The following is a 16,738-nucleotide window of genomic DNA, read 5'->3' as shown; positions in this document are numbered from 1 at the left end:
CAGCTAGTAGGAGATAGCGATCATCTTGGTGCCCGCTTTGCATGTCAGCGATATTTATCGCTAATGACATGCAAAGTGGGCCTGCCAAGATGTTAGCAACTGGAAACAGTCGCTAACATCGCTATCTCCTATTACCTACTTTTGGAAATATTCGCGCTAAGCGCGAATATCTCCAAAAGCTAAAGCCTGCCCAGAGCAGTTCTTAGCTATGTTATCCAATGGTAGGTGGATAACATGGCTAAGAGCATTAGCTCGGTAATGCATGAATATCACTGACTTTTCAGCGATATTCATGCATTTTGGCCGATTTTTATCGCTTTTGAGATAAACCTTGATAATAGCAAGGTTTATCTGCGATAAAAATCGGCGGAGCTCGGCGATAATAGTATTGCCGCTAAGCCAACATAGCGATAATTATCGCTAGTTGTTGGTAATATGCCCCATGGTTCTCCAGCTCCATAGTCTGGATCTCTGGTCATTTCGCCACATCATCTCCCCACTTTCATGGTTAGTAGTTGGTTTTGTTTTAGGCGGTGCTAACAGGAGAAATGGGTTGGTGCAAGTTGCCTCCTGATGAGAGTCCCAGCACTTATTTTTTTGCAAATTAACCACTGCACTGAATGCATTTTTGTTTGCATCAGACAGTGCTTGTGGCAATATCGTGAAATCAAGAGGACTACCTGGCCTCAAAACCAGCCTAAAAACTGCTAAAAAACACCCTACACACTGATCTGTGAGATCAGCCCATCAGGCACTGCCTGATTGCCCTATATGCCAGTGCAAACCTGCAATTAAGAACCACCACTTTGTCCAAGTCAGAAGAGAACATGTGTGCAACATTGGAGTATGAGCATATTAACCAAGAATTTAAAAGTGCTTGAGCTGCTCATGAGGTGAATCAATAATCAATGTCATTGTTTCCGCCCATGTACAGAGTTAAGGCACTGACAAAAACTATGAGTAGGGGTGGACGAATCTTCCTAGTGATGATATATTGGGTCCTGTTAAATCTTTTCAGTCTGTTGTAAGGCCCAGACTCACTACTCTTTCACACAATGCAGCAAGGCATGTTGCTGAACTGCACTGAGTGAAGGGGAGAGTCCAAAACTGTGCATATTACAAAGATATGGCGCTCTTCCGCTCTCTCCCTGCGCTGGCACACTTGCTATTTTGAAAGGGTGCCTATGCGGGGGCAGGATTGTTTTTGTTCAGGAATGGATTTGAGTGTTATATGTCTGGCATGTGGCCTCCATTTTGATTTCAGTACCTGCTACAAGTTGCTGGTTGTCATTATTGGCAGCTGTCAGTTGTGCAGTTATATCAGGCCATGTCATAGGTCTGATTCGAGTTCACAGTAAGTACCCTCGGTACCCAAAGTATTACTGCATCTAGTGGGGGCTCGACTGCGGCAGGGATGGAGAGGACCTTTGGTATGAAGGGGATTAGCAGTCTATCTAGCTAAACTCAGGTGCTGAACCTACAATGGGGATGTAGATGCAGTTGGAGTCCTGATTTGTCTCACAGCTCAGATTTTTAAATTGTTAACGCCCAGTGGTTATTGGAGATTGTTTCATAGGTCATGCACTACCTGATGTTCTTGCACACTTAAAAGAACTTTGTTTTACTTTAAGTTTGTGTCATTATCTAAAATAATTTTAAATGACACTGGTGGTTCACTTCTAATTCATACATGCTGATTATGGACAGTTTCTTGCACAGCTAGAGTATGCCACCGTGGATCTGTACATAGTTACCATCACTCAACATGAATTTTATGCAATCACAGTAATAGCCAAGCAATGCAATGCACTTAAATACTGGCTCATTTTACTAGCTTCAAACCAGGAAAGTCCTTTAATAAATGCTACATTTCAGGTTTATCATAAGTACCCGAGAAAGTATCTCAATGAATATATGTGACAGATAAATGTCTATTTCAACAAACAGTAGATTGAACAGAAGAAGGAAGACACTCACAGGCCCATACAATGTGCAGCTGATAGAATCCAATTCTGATTGATCAGGGATCCCCCACAAAAGCTGCTCCCTTCCTCTGTCTGATATGTCAGGAAGACCTGCCAAGGTTTGCTCTTTCGTGGGCAGTTGTAGCCATTGACAATATCATTGATATCTTCGACCTTTGTCGGGTAGGCAGCTGTAAGACACAAATCAAGAGAAATTGAATTTACATGGGACAGCTGATATCAAGATCCTGATTTAAACATTTTTGTGCATTTATGTTCAGCTTGTGAGTAGAAATGTGCCAATATTGGGTGATTCATCGAATCAGAATTTACAAATATTAGCGTCCCAAGTGAAAGTTGCAGATGTGTATGATAGGCAAAAATCATGCTGCGATGGGTGTACCCAGCATGAGCATTTCATGGCGATGGTTGGAAGCAAATGTTGGGAAAGTGACAAGCACCCACAAATTCGTAACTTTGATAATATTAATAATACATCCTGATATAATTTTATACCCAGTTTGAGCAATTAATTGTAGCGCTAAAATTGCTGCAGTAAGTTCTCAAATTCACAGTTAAAAACACACATAAGCCTTCATATTAACTGGTGATTTGAGTGGAGACTTTCCTCTACCTTAGCCTACTTTTCTTACCCCAAGGCATTTTAGCACTCCCTCCTTCCGTCCAGTCACACCTTCACAAACGGAAAAGGGAGCACCTCAGATTGACCCAACTGTCCATTAGCGGCGCATAGACTGACTGCATAGACACGCAGAAGGCACATGGCGCCAGATGTACGACCATTTTTTGCAGTCGCAAAGTGGTTTTAAGCCTGTTTTTTACTGCAAAAAACGTGGGGCCAATGTACTAACCCTATTTTGAAAGTCGTTAATCAATTAGCGACTCGCAAAATAGGGTTAGCGACTTGCTATTAGGAAGGGGCGTGCCAAGGGCGTCCCTTCCTAATAGCGTGTCCAGAACTAATGTATGAATGTTGTACGACCGCAATTGCGGTCGCAAAACACTCCCAGTTTACCACCCTTCTCAGAAGGGTGGTAAGGCACTCACAAATGGGAAGGGGTCCCCAGAGGACCCCTTCCCCTTTGGGAATGCCAGCACAAACATTTGTTAAGAACTGGCAGTGGTCCCAGGGACCACTGCCTGCCCTTAAAAAATGAAACTGAAAAGTTAATTTTTTCTTTTTTAAATGCATCCCCTTTTACTTTAAGGAAAACAGGCTGCTTTTTTTTTAAATAAATGCTTTATTGGCAAAGCAGTCACAGACATGGTGGTCTGCTGACCCCAGTAGGCCACCATCCCCGGGAGCGTTAACCATTCCCAATGGGGTCACACATTGCAACAGCCTCATTAATATTCATGATGCATGCAATTTGCAACCCCATAGGGAATCGCAAACAGTGTCGTACATCTGGCCCAAGATCAAGAATTGGCAAGGTCGCAAAAAATGTGCATGGAAATCAAGTAAATATCTCTGTAGCCACTAACACCCCACACAGCACATCGACTTTCTCTTTGTTGCTTTTACCTGCATGTTGCCAGGCTGCCAGAGCTAGCAGAAGAAAGAGCTTCATCTCGAGACTCTGGTGGTTGACAAAGTTTCAATACTTTTACAAGTGAAAAGAAACTATTATATATGCTTCATTATCATATGTCCTGCGTCAGAGATTTCTAAAATTTGTGAGAGCGGTGCTATTTTGTCATATCTCAGTCACCTCCCCTTTCAAAATATGACCTCGCAAAGGCAAACTCCTCCTAATACAAAGGGTAATGGGAATAATGGTTCCCATTCCTGATAAACAAATATGGAACGCAACCACTTAATGTACCCAGAAAGTGTTTACTTTGCAGTAAATACATGAAGAGCAAATACCATCAGTTAAAGGTGACATTGAGAGCAAGACTACTATGAATCTTTGCATATAATTGCAAGATTTAACACAAGCGCACACACGCCATCCACTAGTGGCTAGATGCATTTAACGCTTTACCAGACATAAACCCTCTGACTGACTAGATCAGATGGCTTGCGACAGTAAAAAGCATTTTCTTATTTAATATACCCATTTTACAAGTCAGAAACGTTTTTTCCAGCTTGTAAATGAGTTTTCAAATGATTTTCAATTCAGAATAGGTATGTTTTGGGCCTCCCTTCCAAATTCTGAATTAGCACCCTATGAATCAATGGTTTGTGACATAATGCTAGTTGCAAACCATTGATAGGATGCCGACTCCCAAGTTTTTTTCATTTCATTTACATTTGTATAGCATAAATCACCCGAAGGTCTCAGAGAGCTTGCAGAGAAATCTCCTAACAGAGGCCCTGGCAGGGCAAAGACAGGTCTAGAAGAGCCATGTTTTTAGCTGTCTGCGGAATCTCAGGTAGTCGGGTTTGGTCCTAATCTGGAGGGGCAGGGAGTTCCAGGCTTCAGGAGCTGTTTTGCTGAAAGCCCTGTCACGGTTTCTGGCCGTACGTACCCTGGGGACACTTAGAAGAGACTTGCTGGATGATCTGAGCATTCTCACCGGGTGGTAGACCTTTAGCTTTTGTTTTAGGTATGCCAGGCCAAGCCCGTTGATGGATTTATAGATGAGGCAACATAGTTTGAATTTAATGCGTTTTTGTATTGGGAGCCAATGCAAAGTTTTTAAGCATGGTAGTGAAGGGGTGCGGGAAGGAAGGTCGAGCACCAGCCTTGCAGCGGTATTCTGTAAAACCTGTAGGCGGGCCAGCAGGGTGGTATTTATTGAGGACAGGAGTGCGTTCCCATAATCAATCCTACTGACAATGAGTCCCTGTACTAATGGCATACAAGCTGAGAGGGGAAACTACTTAAAGATTTTCCTCAAAGTGCGCATGAGCCCATAACTGGTACCTACTACTTTGCTAATATGATCAGACATGGACAACTTATTGTCGATTGTTAACCCAAGATTCCTCACTGAGGATTTAGGTGAGGGGCATGAGCCAAGGGAGGCTGGCCACCAGTCATCGGACCAGATTTTATCGGCCTTTCCAAACAGCAGGACCTCCGTCTTACCCAAGTTGGAGTACTAATTCATTCACAAATTGGAGGGGGTCCATTTTGGCTTTTTTCCCCTTGCAAGTTGTGACGGCAGTGTCAGGGGAGTAGGAGGTAGCAAAGTAACAACTGCCAACTCCCATTGACGTTTTTCAAAGCTGATAACGTTAAGGAAATAGGTCTGCTTAAAAAATTATAATAAATAAAATCTTTCAGGGCCTGACTCACAAAGGTAAGCTTGTACGTTTGTGTAAGTTTACTCATTTTTGGAATTCGCAAACTGCATTTTAATAGTACATTTACAACTGCAGAGGCCCCACAGTCAGGGTGGAGAACTCTGCACATAAACAGCAAGGGCATGCCTATTATCGTGAATCAGGCCCTCAGTTTTCAAATGTCTGGTGGTCTGGTGTCACTTACTGGCCACTATAACTGCCTTTCCTGCCAATTAGAGGGAGTTGAGATGTTCAGCCTGTCTACTGCATTTTTATTAGGAAGATCCTTCTGAGCCCCGTCCAACTCAGTTCCAGATTGACTAATATTTTGCATCCGGGTTGCACGCTTTTTGGGCTCGGCTCAGGTGCGAAATCCATTTAGGGATTTACAAAGCCAAGCAAATCCTTATTTGCGTTGCTTGCATCAAGTAAGCATTACATGGGCGGAACATGGGTCTTTCTGTGCATCCACTCATGCACTCAAGCACTTGGAAGCAAACCCATATTTGCGAAGACTTGAAAACATGGGTCTGCTCTAAAATGGTGCACCTACATGAGGATGGAGTAATGAGGAGGAATATTTTCATTTCAATTCTTTTATATCTTCTCATTAGTTCCTCTTTGCATGTGTTCTGAGTTCTGTAGCACACATACACACAGGAAATAGCTTCAAAGGGTAGTTTTTGTGCAGGAAGGGATGCCTTCTTTCACAAAAACAATCATGACCACAAAGCAGGCACCCTTGTGCCATAACGCAAGGGCGACTGCATTGGTGCTTGGCAGCCACAAGTGTGCAAGAGCTAAGACAGAACAGCACTGCACCATATCTTTGAACATATTGCACAGTTCTGCTCTTTCACTCAATGCAGCAACTTCACTTGCTTCACTGCATTGCATGAAAAGTAAGCAAATATGACCCCCAAGTATGTTGTGAACTGACCTATTAGCACTAGGTCGGTTCACAAAATAAGATAATGCTTGCAAAAAGTCAGCTCAAAATTGCAACCATTCTTTGTACATTTATCCCAAAGTATTTTGGGCCAGATGTAAAAAGGATTTTTGCATTCACAAACTCTCCGAATGATTGGATTTGCAAATGCTAAATTCATTTGACCTATGTACTAAAAATATTTAACTATTCAGAATCAGTGCAGTAGGATCGAGGGGAGTTGAGAGGGAAATTGGAAAGGGAAGAGTCAGAAATGGGAATAGCGGTCTAGAGAAGAGATGCAGAGAGACACGTTCTCCTCGAGATGTTAGAATATAGGAATCTAAATACATGCACTTTCACAAAACAACATCTGGCGATGAGGGTGGGATAAGTACTCCACCGTTCAGGGAGAGATCCAGGAGTGAGAGCTCAATGATGGGATCCCACCCCGGCTGTGTAGACGAATATTGCAGAATGAACAATTGATGGACAGAAGGCTGAACAATGTCATACGTTCACCCCAGTCCAGAGATCTTGGCCTAAATCCATTGTTTTTGCTTCGCAAGCCACCCCAGCTTAGACCCAGCCATATGCAAATCAGTCTTGAACCTGTTCCCCAAGGGAACAGTCCATCCCAAACTACCAAGCCAGGTCCTCCCTGGATTGGAAACAAGCATCTTAGGACCGGTTTCAGGGTTTCACCCCTATCAGCCAGGCTAGCTTGACTCCAGTGTCATGGTAAGTAAAAGAACGATGGATTTAATCCAGATCTTTTGACTGACGTGGAATGTTTGATCAGTAGTGACTAACATTAATTGTGGGTGGGGAGGTGGAGGGTTGCGCCGGGAGGAGGGGGGGTTAATTTAATAATAAATCAAAAACGTTCCTGTCCTCTGGCAGGGTCCTGCATTTTCTTGGCACCTGCTCCTGCTCTCCTGCCTCAAACAAGAACAGGAAGCAGGCAGCCTCCCTTCCCTCCCCTAAGCCAATCATAAAGCTGCAATGGCAGCGTTGTGATTGGTGAGGATGCCGCCCAGCCTGGGGCTTATGGGGGGGCCATGTTCTCCATGTAGGCTGCATTGCAGCCTGGATTGAGAAAGGGAAGATTGTACATGGCTTGTTTGGGTGTCCCCAGAGGGCCGACCAATCAGTCATTGCCCCCTCAGGAGTGGGCACACCACTCCTCCCCTGCTTGCAGAGCAACCCCACCCACCCGTCCATCCGCAACTAAACATAAAAAGGAAGTTATTACCATTTTATGTTTCTGCGTCTCACACTGGGAGAAAGCAGATGGCCAACACTCATCCGCCCTAGTTGAGGAGCAGCTCCTGTGTTTGATTTGCTCTGCATTCTGTCCATCATCTGTGTGTCTTGCTTTTTCGCCCTAAGTGTGCCGGGTATGCCCAGATGTGGGCCCTGGGCTTGCTGTGCCACTGGATTCAAGCTAGCCTGGATTCAAGCTATGCGGGGTAATGCTCTGAAACCAGTCCCAAGATGCTTGTTTCCAGTCCAGGGAGGACCTGGCTTGGCAGTCCCTGCTGGACCATTACACCGAACAAACACAAGGAGATATTGGACGGAGCGCTGAAACATTTCAGACACTCATACCCAGTCACAGATCTGGGTTGAATCGATCATTGTTCTTTAGTTCACTTCGCCTCCCCAGTTCAGACACAGCTATAAGCAAATCAGCCTTGACCCTGTGCCTCATGGGAACAGTCCAGCCTCAACTGCCAAGCCATGTCTTCCCTCGACCGGAAACAAGCATCCTGGGACTGGTTTTGGGCTAACAACCCTCATCAGCCAGGCTACCTTGAATCCAGAGACAAAGTGAGCAAGGGACCCACATCTGGACATACCCTGCCAAATTAAGACAAACAAAGCAAACACAATGAGATGATGGACGGAGCGCTGCAATATTTCAGACACTCCCCCCCAGTCATAGATCTGGATTGAATCCATCATCGTTCTTTAGCTCACTTTGTCACCCCAGTTCAGACACAACTGTATGCAAATCAGTCTTGACCCTCTGCCTCATGGGAACAGTCCAGCCTGAACTGCCGAGGCATGTCTTCCTTGGACTAGAAACAAGCATCCTGGGACCGGCTGCGAGCTAACAGCCCTCATCAGCCAGGCTAGCTTGAATGCAGTGGCAAAGTGAGCAAGGGACCCACGTATGGGCATACACTACCAACTTAGGGAAAACAAAGCAAACACAAGGAGATGAAGAACAGAGCGCTGAAGCATTTCAGACACTTACTCTCAGTCACAGATCTGAGTTGAATCCATCATCGTTCTTTTGCTCACTTTGCCACCAGTTCATACACAGCTATTTTTTTGTTTAAATCTGTTTTTATTGATTTTGTTTTGCATTCTTATGTAAGGCAACAGACGTTTGGGTAGCTGTCCATGAGTACAACCATTAATCAGCAGTGTGACATACATTTCATTACATATTCGCCGGACATAAAGTAAATACTGTGTAATTCCCTCCACAGAGGATCAAGTGAGCCCCTGATCTTCAGTCTGTAGTGTATAAGTTACATCTTGAACATGAGAATACCTTAGTGATGTTCCACGTAGGTCCTTCCAGTACATTCCCTGGGGGCTTCCAAACAGATGGTATAATAGAGAACGAAAGAAAAAACAACCACAACAGTGACCAGTGTATGTATGGTGATCACTCGCACTGCCCTCCCACATGCACCTCCTCAGTTATTTCAAAGCAACCTGTTATGTATCTCCCCTCACTAGTGACATCCATTCCTATGCAGGCAATCTATCAGTCTTCATGAGGAGATGGAGTGTCACGGCCTGTCCCAGTCGGTGTGCGCGTTTCCCTCTGTTTGTTTGTGCTCCTCCCATACAGAGCGCCCCTCCGAGCACTCTTCCCCGTCTGCTGCAGCGCATGGAGGATGCCCCCCATTGGGCCGCTAGGGGGCTCATTACACAGTCCTAGCGTTTCTTCAGGCTGGATGGCTATTTCCTCCACCTTGGCCCATGCTAACAGTCAGCAACGCCTTCCATAACTTAGTTAAAAGGTGCTTAGAGACCACTATCCCCAAGTATAGAAACCTAGATGTGACCTTTGTGGCGAGAGTCCTCCGGGAATGGTGTAGTAGGTATACAGTCCATTCAAAGGGTATGTCGCGACCTGTGCATGTATGTAGTAGTCTGCTTATCGTGTGCCAGTATGTGGATATTTTAGGGCAGCTCCATAACATGTGGATCAACTCAGCCCCTTGTTCGGCACATCTTGCTAATGTGGCGTCCGTGCGGTGAAAGTACCTGTTTAACATCCCAGGTGTGAGGTATGATCTATGAACAATGAATATTTGTATTTGACGAAAACTCATGTTGCAAGGGTTGCACACTGGACTTTAAAGTATCCTTTTCCATTCTTTATCGGCCAATTGTCGCCCCAAGTCCAGCTCCCATTTACGGTGGAGTGGATTTAAACTAAGCACCACTTGAGTACGGAGCAATGCCGCAAACCATCGTATAAGGTGCCGTCCTCGCCCCATGACATGCAAATACTGTATGGTGAGGTGCTGGTCATGTTTCCCATCTGGCCGTCTGCATTGCCACTAATGAGCAGTGTGTGAGGAATTGCCTTGGAGGGAGTCCCTCGTCCTTCACTAATGGCACATACGGTATGAGTGCTCTATCTCGGTACAAGTCACCTAGAGTCTGTATATCTGCTTCATGCCAGTCCGTGAGCAAAAGAGATGTAAGGACCGTGGGCCCGCTAGGAGAGCCCTCCAGTGGGATAGCTGGCGTGTAGGGGACAATAGCTTGTGTAATGTATAGGCATCTGCGATAGCATTTGTATGCCACTGCTAATAGTAGCAGTGTTGGCGGTGTGGCCTTAGTGGCAGGGTTGAAGAGCCTGACTATTTGCTCGAGTGAGTACAGTGGCAGCGTGGTCGCCGTGTCCTCACGGCCTCTATCCATGAGTCAACGGCTATCCACTGCAGATGAGCATCAAAGTAGCAGTGCCAAATGAAGGTGCGGAAAGGCCTCCCTGGTCAGTGGGCAAATATAGTTTCGCTAGTGCCATCCTATGTCGAGCGTTCCCTCAGAGAAAGTCCCTTAGCAGTTTAGTGAGTGCAGCAAAGAAGGTTGCCGGAACATACAGAGGCAGATTAGTAAAATAGTACAGAATTCGGGGAAGTATCACCATTTTGGTTAATGCTACCCTGCCAGTGACCTTTAGTGGGAGTGTGTTTCAGAATCGCACCTTTGACCGTATTGCAGTTAAGGCCCTTCCCAGGTTGCCATCAAAAAGGTCTTTTGGCTGGCGATATATCTGGATCCCTAGGTAGTGGAAGGTGCACTCTCTCCATTGTACTACCGCACCGTTCAGGGTGTATCTTGGGTCATGGCCCCCTTTCACCAAACGCATAGAGGCAGGACTTGCCAGCATTCACCTGTAGCCCCGAGATGGCAGCGTAGTCCTGCAGTAAATGCGCCAGCTGATCGGGTATGTTGCCTATGTCCTTCACATACCCTAGCCGGTGATCTGCATAAAGTGATACTTGGTGGGTCGCATCCCCAATAGGTATACCTACTCCCATCGTTGTACGTATTGCTGCCGCTAGGGGCTCTATCTCAAGCGCGAACAGGAGAGGGCATAAGGGGCACCCCTGCCTAGTACCTCTTCACATGGTATGGCATCAGAGATGAGTGGCCCCAATCGCACCCGAACTGTGGGATTTTGTAAAGCAAGTTAATCATCTGAAGGAACCCCAGGCCCAGATCATATTGCAACAACACTGCTCCCAGATAACTCCATTCTAAGCAGTTGAATGCCTTTTCCAGGTCTAGTATGAGACAACCAGCTCTTGGCCATTCCTGTATGTCATCTGTCGCCATCCTGAAAAACGGGTGTAGATTCAGCGATGTGCTCCGTGCAGGCACAAATCCGTTTTGGTCAGCATGGATCAGGTTAGGGACTACCGGTGCCAGTCTGACCGCCAGCAGCTTAGCGAGTATTTTATCATCAGTATTGAGTAGGGCTAAGGGTCTATACGAACCCAGGGCTGTGGGAGCTTTGTCCGGTTTTAGTAGAGATGCCAAGTATGCTTCTCGCATCGAGGGGGGCAATTCCTGTTCCTCCAGTGCCGTAGTACATAGTGTGTGGAGGTGTTGCACGAGAGACTTGTGGTAGGCTTTGTAATATTTGGCTGGCAGGCCATCTGGCCCGGCATTTTCCTGGATGCCACAGACCCAATTACATCCCCAATCTCTTCTAAGGTGAGTGGGCAATCAAGCGCGTCTCGATGTGTCCCTGAGGCGATAGGCAGTTAGAAGGAGCCCATGAATCTCTCTAGCTCATAACCTGGGCATCGCCCCTGAGACTGGTACAGCTGGCCATAGCGGTCCGCAAAAGCCCTGTGTATCTCACGCTGTGAGTACACCAGGGCCCCCGCTGACGTGCAATGGCTTCGATTGGAGCGTGGTTGTTCTCCTGTCTCAGTAGCCAGGCAAGTAGTCGGCCTGCTCTATCAGCCAAGGCATGTATGCAGACTGTGTGAGAGCGCGTAGTTGTGGCATTGCAGTCGTTCCAGTAGCTCCGCATGTTTGGCGCGGAGCCTCCCCAGCCGACTAGAATCTCTGCCCCTCCCTTCCTCATCACGTTCATACTGCAGGAGCTTGGGCTCTATCGTCTTAAGTGATTTTGACAGCTGCTTACGTATATTCCATGTGGCCCTCAGACAGTGTCCCCTGACCGCTACTTGAAGGCATCCCATTCCACAAGGTCATTACTCTTTGTACCCTCATTGAGGTTGAAATATGTGAGAACGGCCGTTCCTAGTGAAGAACGAAATTCCAGGTCTTCTAGTGCAGTCGTTTGCAGGCGCTATGTGGGTACGGGGAGATGAACTGCTTCCCAGCTGAATTAAATCCACAAAAGGTTATGATATTCTGCTTTCATGACCAGTGGGAGCAGGGATTGGGAGCCCACTACCCTATCTAGACGTACATGCAGGTCGTGTACCGCTGAATAATAGGAGTAAATGTGCTCAGTAGGATTAAGAACAAGCCAAATATCCAGCAACTTCCCGTGTGCGAGCCATTCAGTGAGGCCAGAGCATTAGACACAGCAGAGGTGTTGTGAAGAGGGGGGAACGATCTATCTGTGTCAACATTGAGTACCGAATTTAAATCTCCTCCCAGCAGCCAGGGGAGTCCCGCATAAGGGGTCAAGGCTTGCAATAACCACGCCAGAAATTAGGGTTGGTCCACATTTGAAGCGCATATCGAACCCAGCAGAATTGTTTGACCATTGAGCAGCCCTCGCACCAAGGTGTATCAGCCCTCTCCAACTCCTGCACAGACTGTTCAGTTCGGCCAGTGTCATGTGCGTTTCCTGCAAGAGGGCAATGCCTACTGAATGTTGCTGGAGGTAGGCGAAGACGGAGTAGCACCACGAGGGTGTGTGCATGATGTGTATATTCCATAACAGTACGTTAGCTTGTGCCATTACCAGGGTATGTAGTCGTCTGGGGTGGAGGAAGTAAGTTTCTTATAGGTGAGTGCGTGTCATGGGCGAGTGAGTATGCAACGGTCTGTTGTAACGTAAACATTAAGTCAACGTCGAACCGAACTTCATAACAGTGAGGGCGAACTCTACAGAGATGTCCTTCCAAACGTCTTTAACTGATTATGATGATAAACTATCCCAGTGTATCAACTGGCGGGGTCGTGTGCACAATCGGTGTTGTTTTGTGACATACCCCTCCCCTTTGTGATTGGAAGATGTGCCATCTGATTAAGTATCTACGCTAGTGTGCGGCCTCAGTGTGTGCCGTGATGGAGCGGCGCCGCGTATTTGCCAATCCGTTGCAGTGGCATGTATGGCTCGGTCGATCCCAACAACAGTAAGCGCCCAACTGTCATGTGATATACCCTGCGTGGTTGCTATCACAACGTCACCCCACATCTGCAGCACGTATTAAGATACATTAGCAAACATCATAAACAAGTCTCTACTTGCGTGGGCCTTCTGTGAAATAGTCCAACGCAACAGTGTCCCATCAAATTATGCCATCAGCGGTCTGTGGAGTTACCACCGGTAGGCACATGTCTTCAGACTCTTCCGTTGTTGGAGACGATGAACTCCTGTCTGCCGCCAATTCGGTGAAGCATACTTCTGAACTCTCTCTACAATATATGGTTCAGAGAGTCGCAACCGCCTCCAAGACTTCCTGCCGTTCCATCCTGATCTTTTCCAGGCTCGGCGTCATGGACCCCAGAGTCGCAGTTTTCCGTGTCGCGTGTTTCCCGTGTCGTCGAGTTCTTCTGCCCGCCGAGTTATCAACTTCTGGGCCTGGGGGGCGTGTCCCCATTGACAGTCCTGACCCCTCCAGCTAGTCCCACGCCTCCGCAGGTGAGTCAAAGAAGTGAGTCCCTCCTTTCGTCACCAACCACAGTCTGGCAGGGAATAGTCGGGAGTAGGGCAATTCCAGGTCCCTGAGCTGGCGCTTCACTGCTGTGTAGTTGCTTCTGCGTCGCTGCACAAGTGCTGTGTAGTCTGGGAACAGCATGACCTGGCTGCTACTCACTTTGAGGCGTTCCAGTTTTCGGGTTTCAGGCAGCACTGCATCCCTGTCTCTGTAATTGAGAAGTTTAAAGAGGAACGGGCGCGGTCTGGCTCCCGGCTGGGTCTTCTGTGCCAGCATGCAGTGTGCTCTCTCCACTGCAAACTGTGGCGACAGTACTCCCTGGGGTAGTATGTCCCGCAACCAGTGCTCAACATAATGCTCCGGGTTCCGTCCCTCTTCCCCTTCCGGAAGATACACCACACAAACATTATTGCGGCAGGAGCGTCCCTCTGCATCTTTGACTCTATCCTCCAGTGCATGCATGCGATCCATCATGGCTTGCAGGGCAGCGGCGTGGCTTTGGGTGACAGGTTGAAGTTCCTTAATCGTCTGGCTGTGGAGGGCGACTTTCTCTGTCAGTTTGCGGTGGTCCGCATGTAGCAGGGAAAAGTCCGAGGTGACCTTATCGATCCATGTTTCCAGGGAGGTTCTGGTGTGTTCCAGCCTGGTACCAATCCTCTCTGCCGCTGCAAGCACCGAATCCATCTTGGCAGCCAGTGCCGCGGTCGGCGCCTCCATCTCGACTTCCTCTCTCAAGCGCGGGGGGTCTAAACGCAGCGGTACTTGCTGTATCTTGGCGTGCATAAGGCCCATCACAAGCTGCTGCACAGTGGGCATTCGCGGGCAAGCTAATGTGTAAATGAGCTCGTTGGATTTCCAGTCACTATGCGTGTGACAAGGCTAGCCCAGCGAATGTGCAGATGTGAAGCACTGAGGCCACACGTTGATCCCCGCGTGGGGAAGGCGGCTCTCATTCACGTTGTGTCCAGCATTAAGTAGCCCTGCTTATGGTGTACTGGCCTCTTGTCTTCAGATTCTCGTGGCATAGGTTGTCTGGGTGCCAGACAGGCTGGCATGCTGCGGTGTCCCCCAGTAACGGCGTCATTACTCCTTCTGCCAATTTTACTCCTCAGCCGCTTGTGACTTTACTGCGGAGGACCTCAGCACCTTCATGAGGGGAACAGGTGAGGCAAATCCCATCAGCTTCTCCATTGCTGCAACTTCTTCCCACAGCACCAGCAGCCACTGTGTCAGCGTCGCTGCTCTACTTTGGGCTGGCTTCACATGGGCCCTGGGGTACACTCCCACACCAGACACCAATAAATCATAGCATTTATAAAGCGCACTACGTACCCGTGAGGGTCTCAAGGCGCTAGGGGTGGGGGGAATGCTGCTATTGTTCGAAGAGCCAGGTCTTGAGGAGCATCCTGAAGGATAGGAGGTCTTCGGCCTGCCGTAGGTGGATGGGGAGCGGTGGCGAGGGCGCGGTCTGTGGACCGGAGCTGGTGGGTGGGGGTGTGGAGGCTGAGTCAGCTGTTGAGGTATGCTGGTCCGGTGTTGTGGAGTGCCTTGTGTGCGTGGATGAGGAGCTTTAAGGTTATCCTCTTGTTGATGGGGAGCCGGTGCAGGTCTCTCAGGTGAGGTGTGATGTGACTGAGGCAGGGGATGTCCTGGATCAGGCATGCAGAGACGTTCTGGATGCATTGGAGCCGTTTCAGGAGTTTGGCTGGGGCTCCTGCGTAGAGTGCGTTGCCGTAGTCCAATCTATTGCTGATGAGGGCCTGGGTGACTGTCCTTCTTTTTTCGGCGGGGATCAACTTGCAGATCCTGCGGTGCATGCGGAGGGTGTTGAAGCAGGATGAGGAAACGGCGTTGACCTGCTTCGTCATGGAGAGGGTGGAGTCGAGGATGACCCCTAGGTTGCATGTGTGGTCAGTGGGTGTAGGGGGTGCTCCGTGTACAGTTGGCCACCAGGAGTCATCCCAGGCTGAGGGGGTGGGACCGAGGATGAGGACCTCCGTCTTGTCCGAGTTTAGCTTCAGTCGGCTGTTTCTCATCCAGTCGGCGACGGCCTTCATGCCTTCGTGGAGGTTGGTTTTGGCGGTGTGGGGGTCGTTGGTGAGGGAGAGGATCAGCTGGGTGTCGTCGGCATAGGAGATGATGTTGAGGTTGTGCCGAGGGGTGATGTGAGCGAGCGGAGCCATGTAGACGTTGAACAACGTGGGGCTGAGGGTTGAGCCCTGGGGTACACCTCAGATGATCTCTTTGGAGCGGAAGGGGGGGAGGCGGACGCTCTGGGTTCTGCCACAGAGGAAGGAGGGGGTCCAGTCCAGGGCCTTTTCTCGGACTCCGGCGTCGTGGAGGCATTCTCCTAGAGTGCGGTGCCAGACGGTGTCAAAGCGGCTGATAGGTCCAGTAGGATGAGAGCCTTGGTTTCCCCGTTGTTGAGCAGGGACCTGATGTCGCCGGTCGCGGCATTGAAGGTCGTTTCGGGGCTGTGGTTGCTGCAAAACCTAGACTGAGATGGGACCAGGATGTTGTTCTCTTTGAGAAACCTGGTCAGTTCTTTGTTGATAGCCTTTTCAATGACCTTCGCAGGGAACGGAAGCAGGGAGACAGGTCGGAAGTTCTTGAGGTCCTTGGGGTCCGCTTTGGGCTTCTTGAGTAAGGCGATGATCTCTGCGTGCTTCCAGCTCTCCGGGAACGTAGCTGTCTCGAAGAAGATGTTGATGGTTTTCCGGAAGTAAGGTGCGATGGTGCTGCGGGCTTTGTTGAATACATGGTGTGGGCAGGGGTCTTCCGGGGATCCGGAGTGGGCAGTGTTCATGATTTTGATGGTGTCTTCATCGTTAATGTTGGTCCAGGCGAGCAGGTGGTTGGTGGTTGTGAGAGCGGGGGTATCGGCAGTTGCCGGGGTGGTAACGGCGTCAAAGCTGTCGTGGATGTCTGAGGTCTTGCGGTGGAAGAAGGTGGCCAGCGAGTCGCACAGGTCTTGTGACGGTGAGATGTCATAGTTTTTGAAGCTCGGGTTGGAGAGTTCCTCCACGATGTTGAAGAGCTCTTTGCTGTTGTTTGAGTTGTTGTCTAGGCGGTCTTTAAAGGCAGTCCTTTTGGCACATCTGATGATGTGGTGGTGTCGGCGAGTGGCATTCCTGTGGGCTGTGTAGCTTTCCGGTCGTCTTTCGCAGGTCCAATTTTT

At 48.5% G+C, this 16,738-nt stretch overlaps 1 protein-coding gene across 1 annotated transcript in view; it reads right to left on the bottom strand.

Annotated features, from left to right (window-relative positions):
* LOC147707765 (trypsin I-P1-like) overlaps window positions 1–3,578 on the bottom strand; it is a 67,884-nt gene extending 64,306 nt beyond the window's left edge. Inside the window, exons 1-2 of the mRNA XM_086926618.1 lie at window positions 3,511–3,578; window positions 1,978–2,155 (exon numbers count right to left, since the gene is read on the bottom strand). Coding sequence (XP_086782744.1) covers window positions 1,978–2,155; window positions 3,511–3,556 — 224 coding nt within the window. The 5' untranslated portion in view covers window positions 3,557–3,578. The remainder of the gene's footprint in view (window positions 1–1,977; window positions 2,156–3,510) is intronic.
* Window positions 3,579–16,738: the final 13,160 nt, after the last annotated feature.

This window comes from Lissotriton vulgaris, chromosome 6 (assembly GCF_964263255.1).
Source record: "Lissotriton vulgaris chromosome 6, aLisVul1.2, whole genome shotgun sequence".
Taxonomy (NCBI): domain Eukaryota; kingdom Metazoa; phylum Chordata; class Amphibia; order Caudata; family Salamandridae; genus Lissotriton; species Lissotriton vulgaris.
The sequence above is the reverse complement of the archived record's forward strand: the minus strand, read 5'-3'. Positions and strand labels throughout refer to the sequence as shown.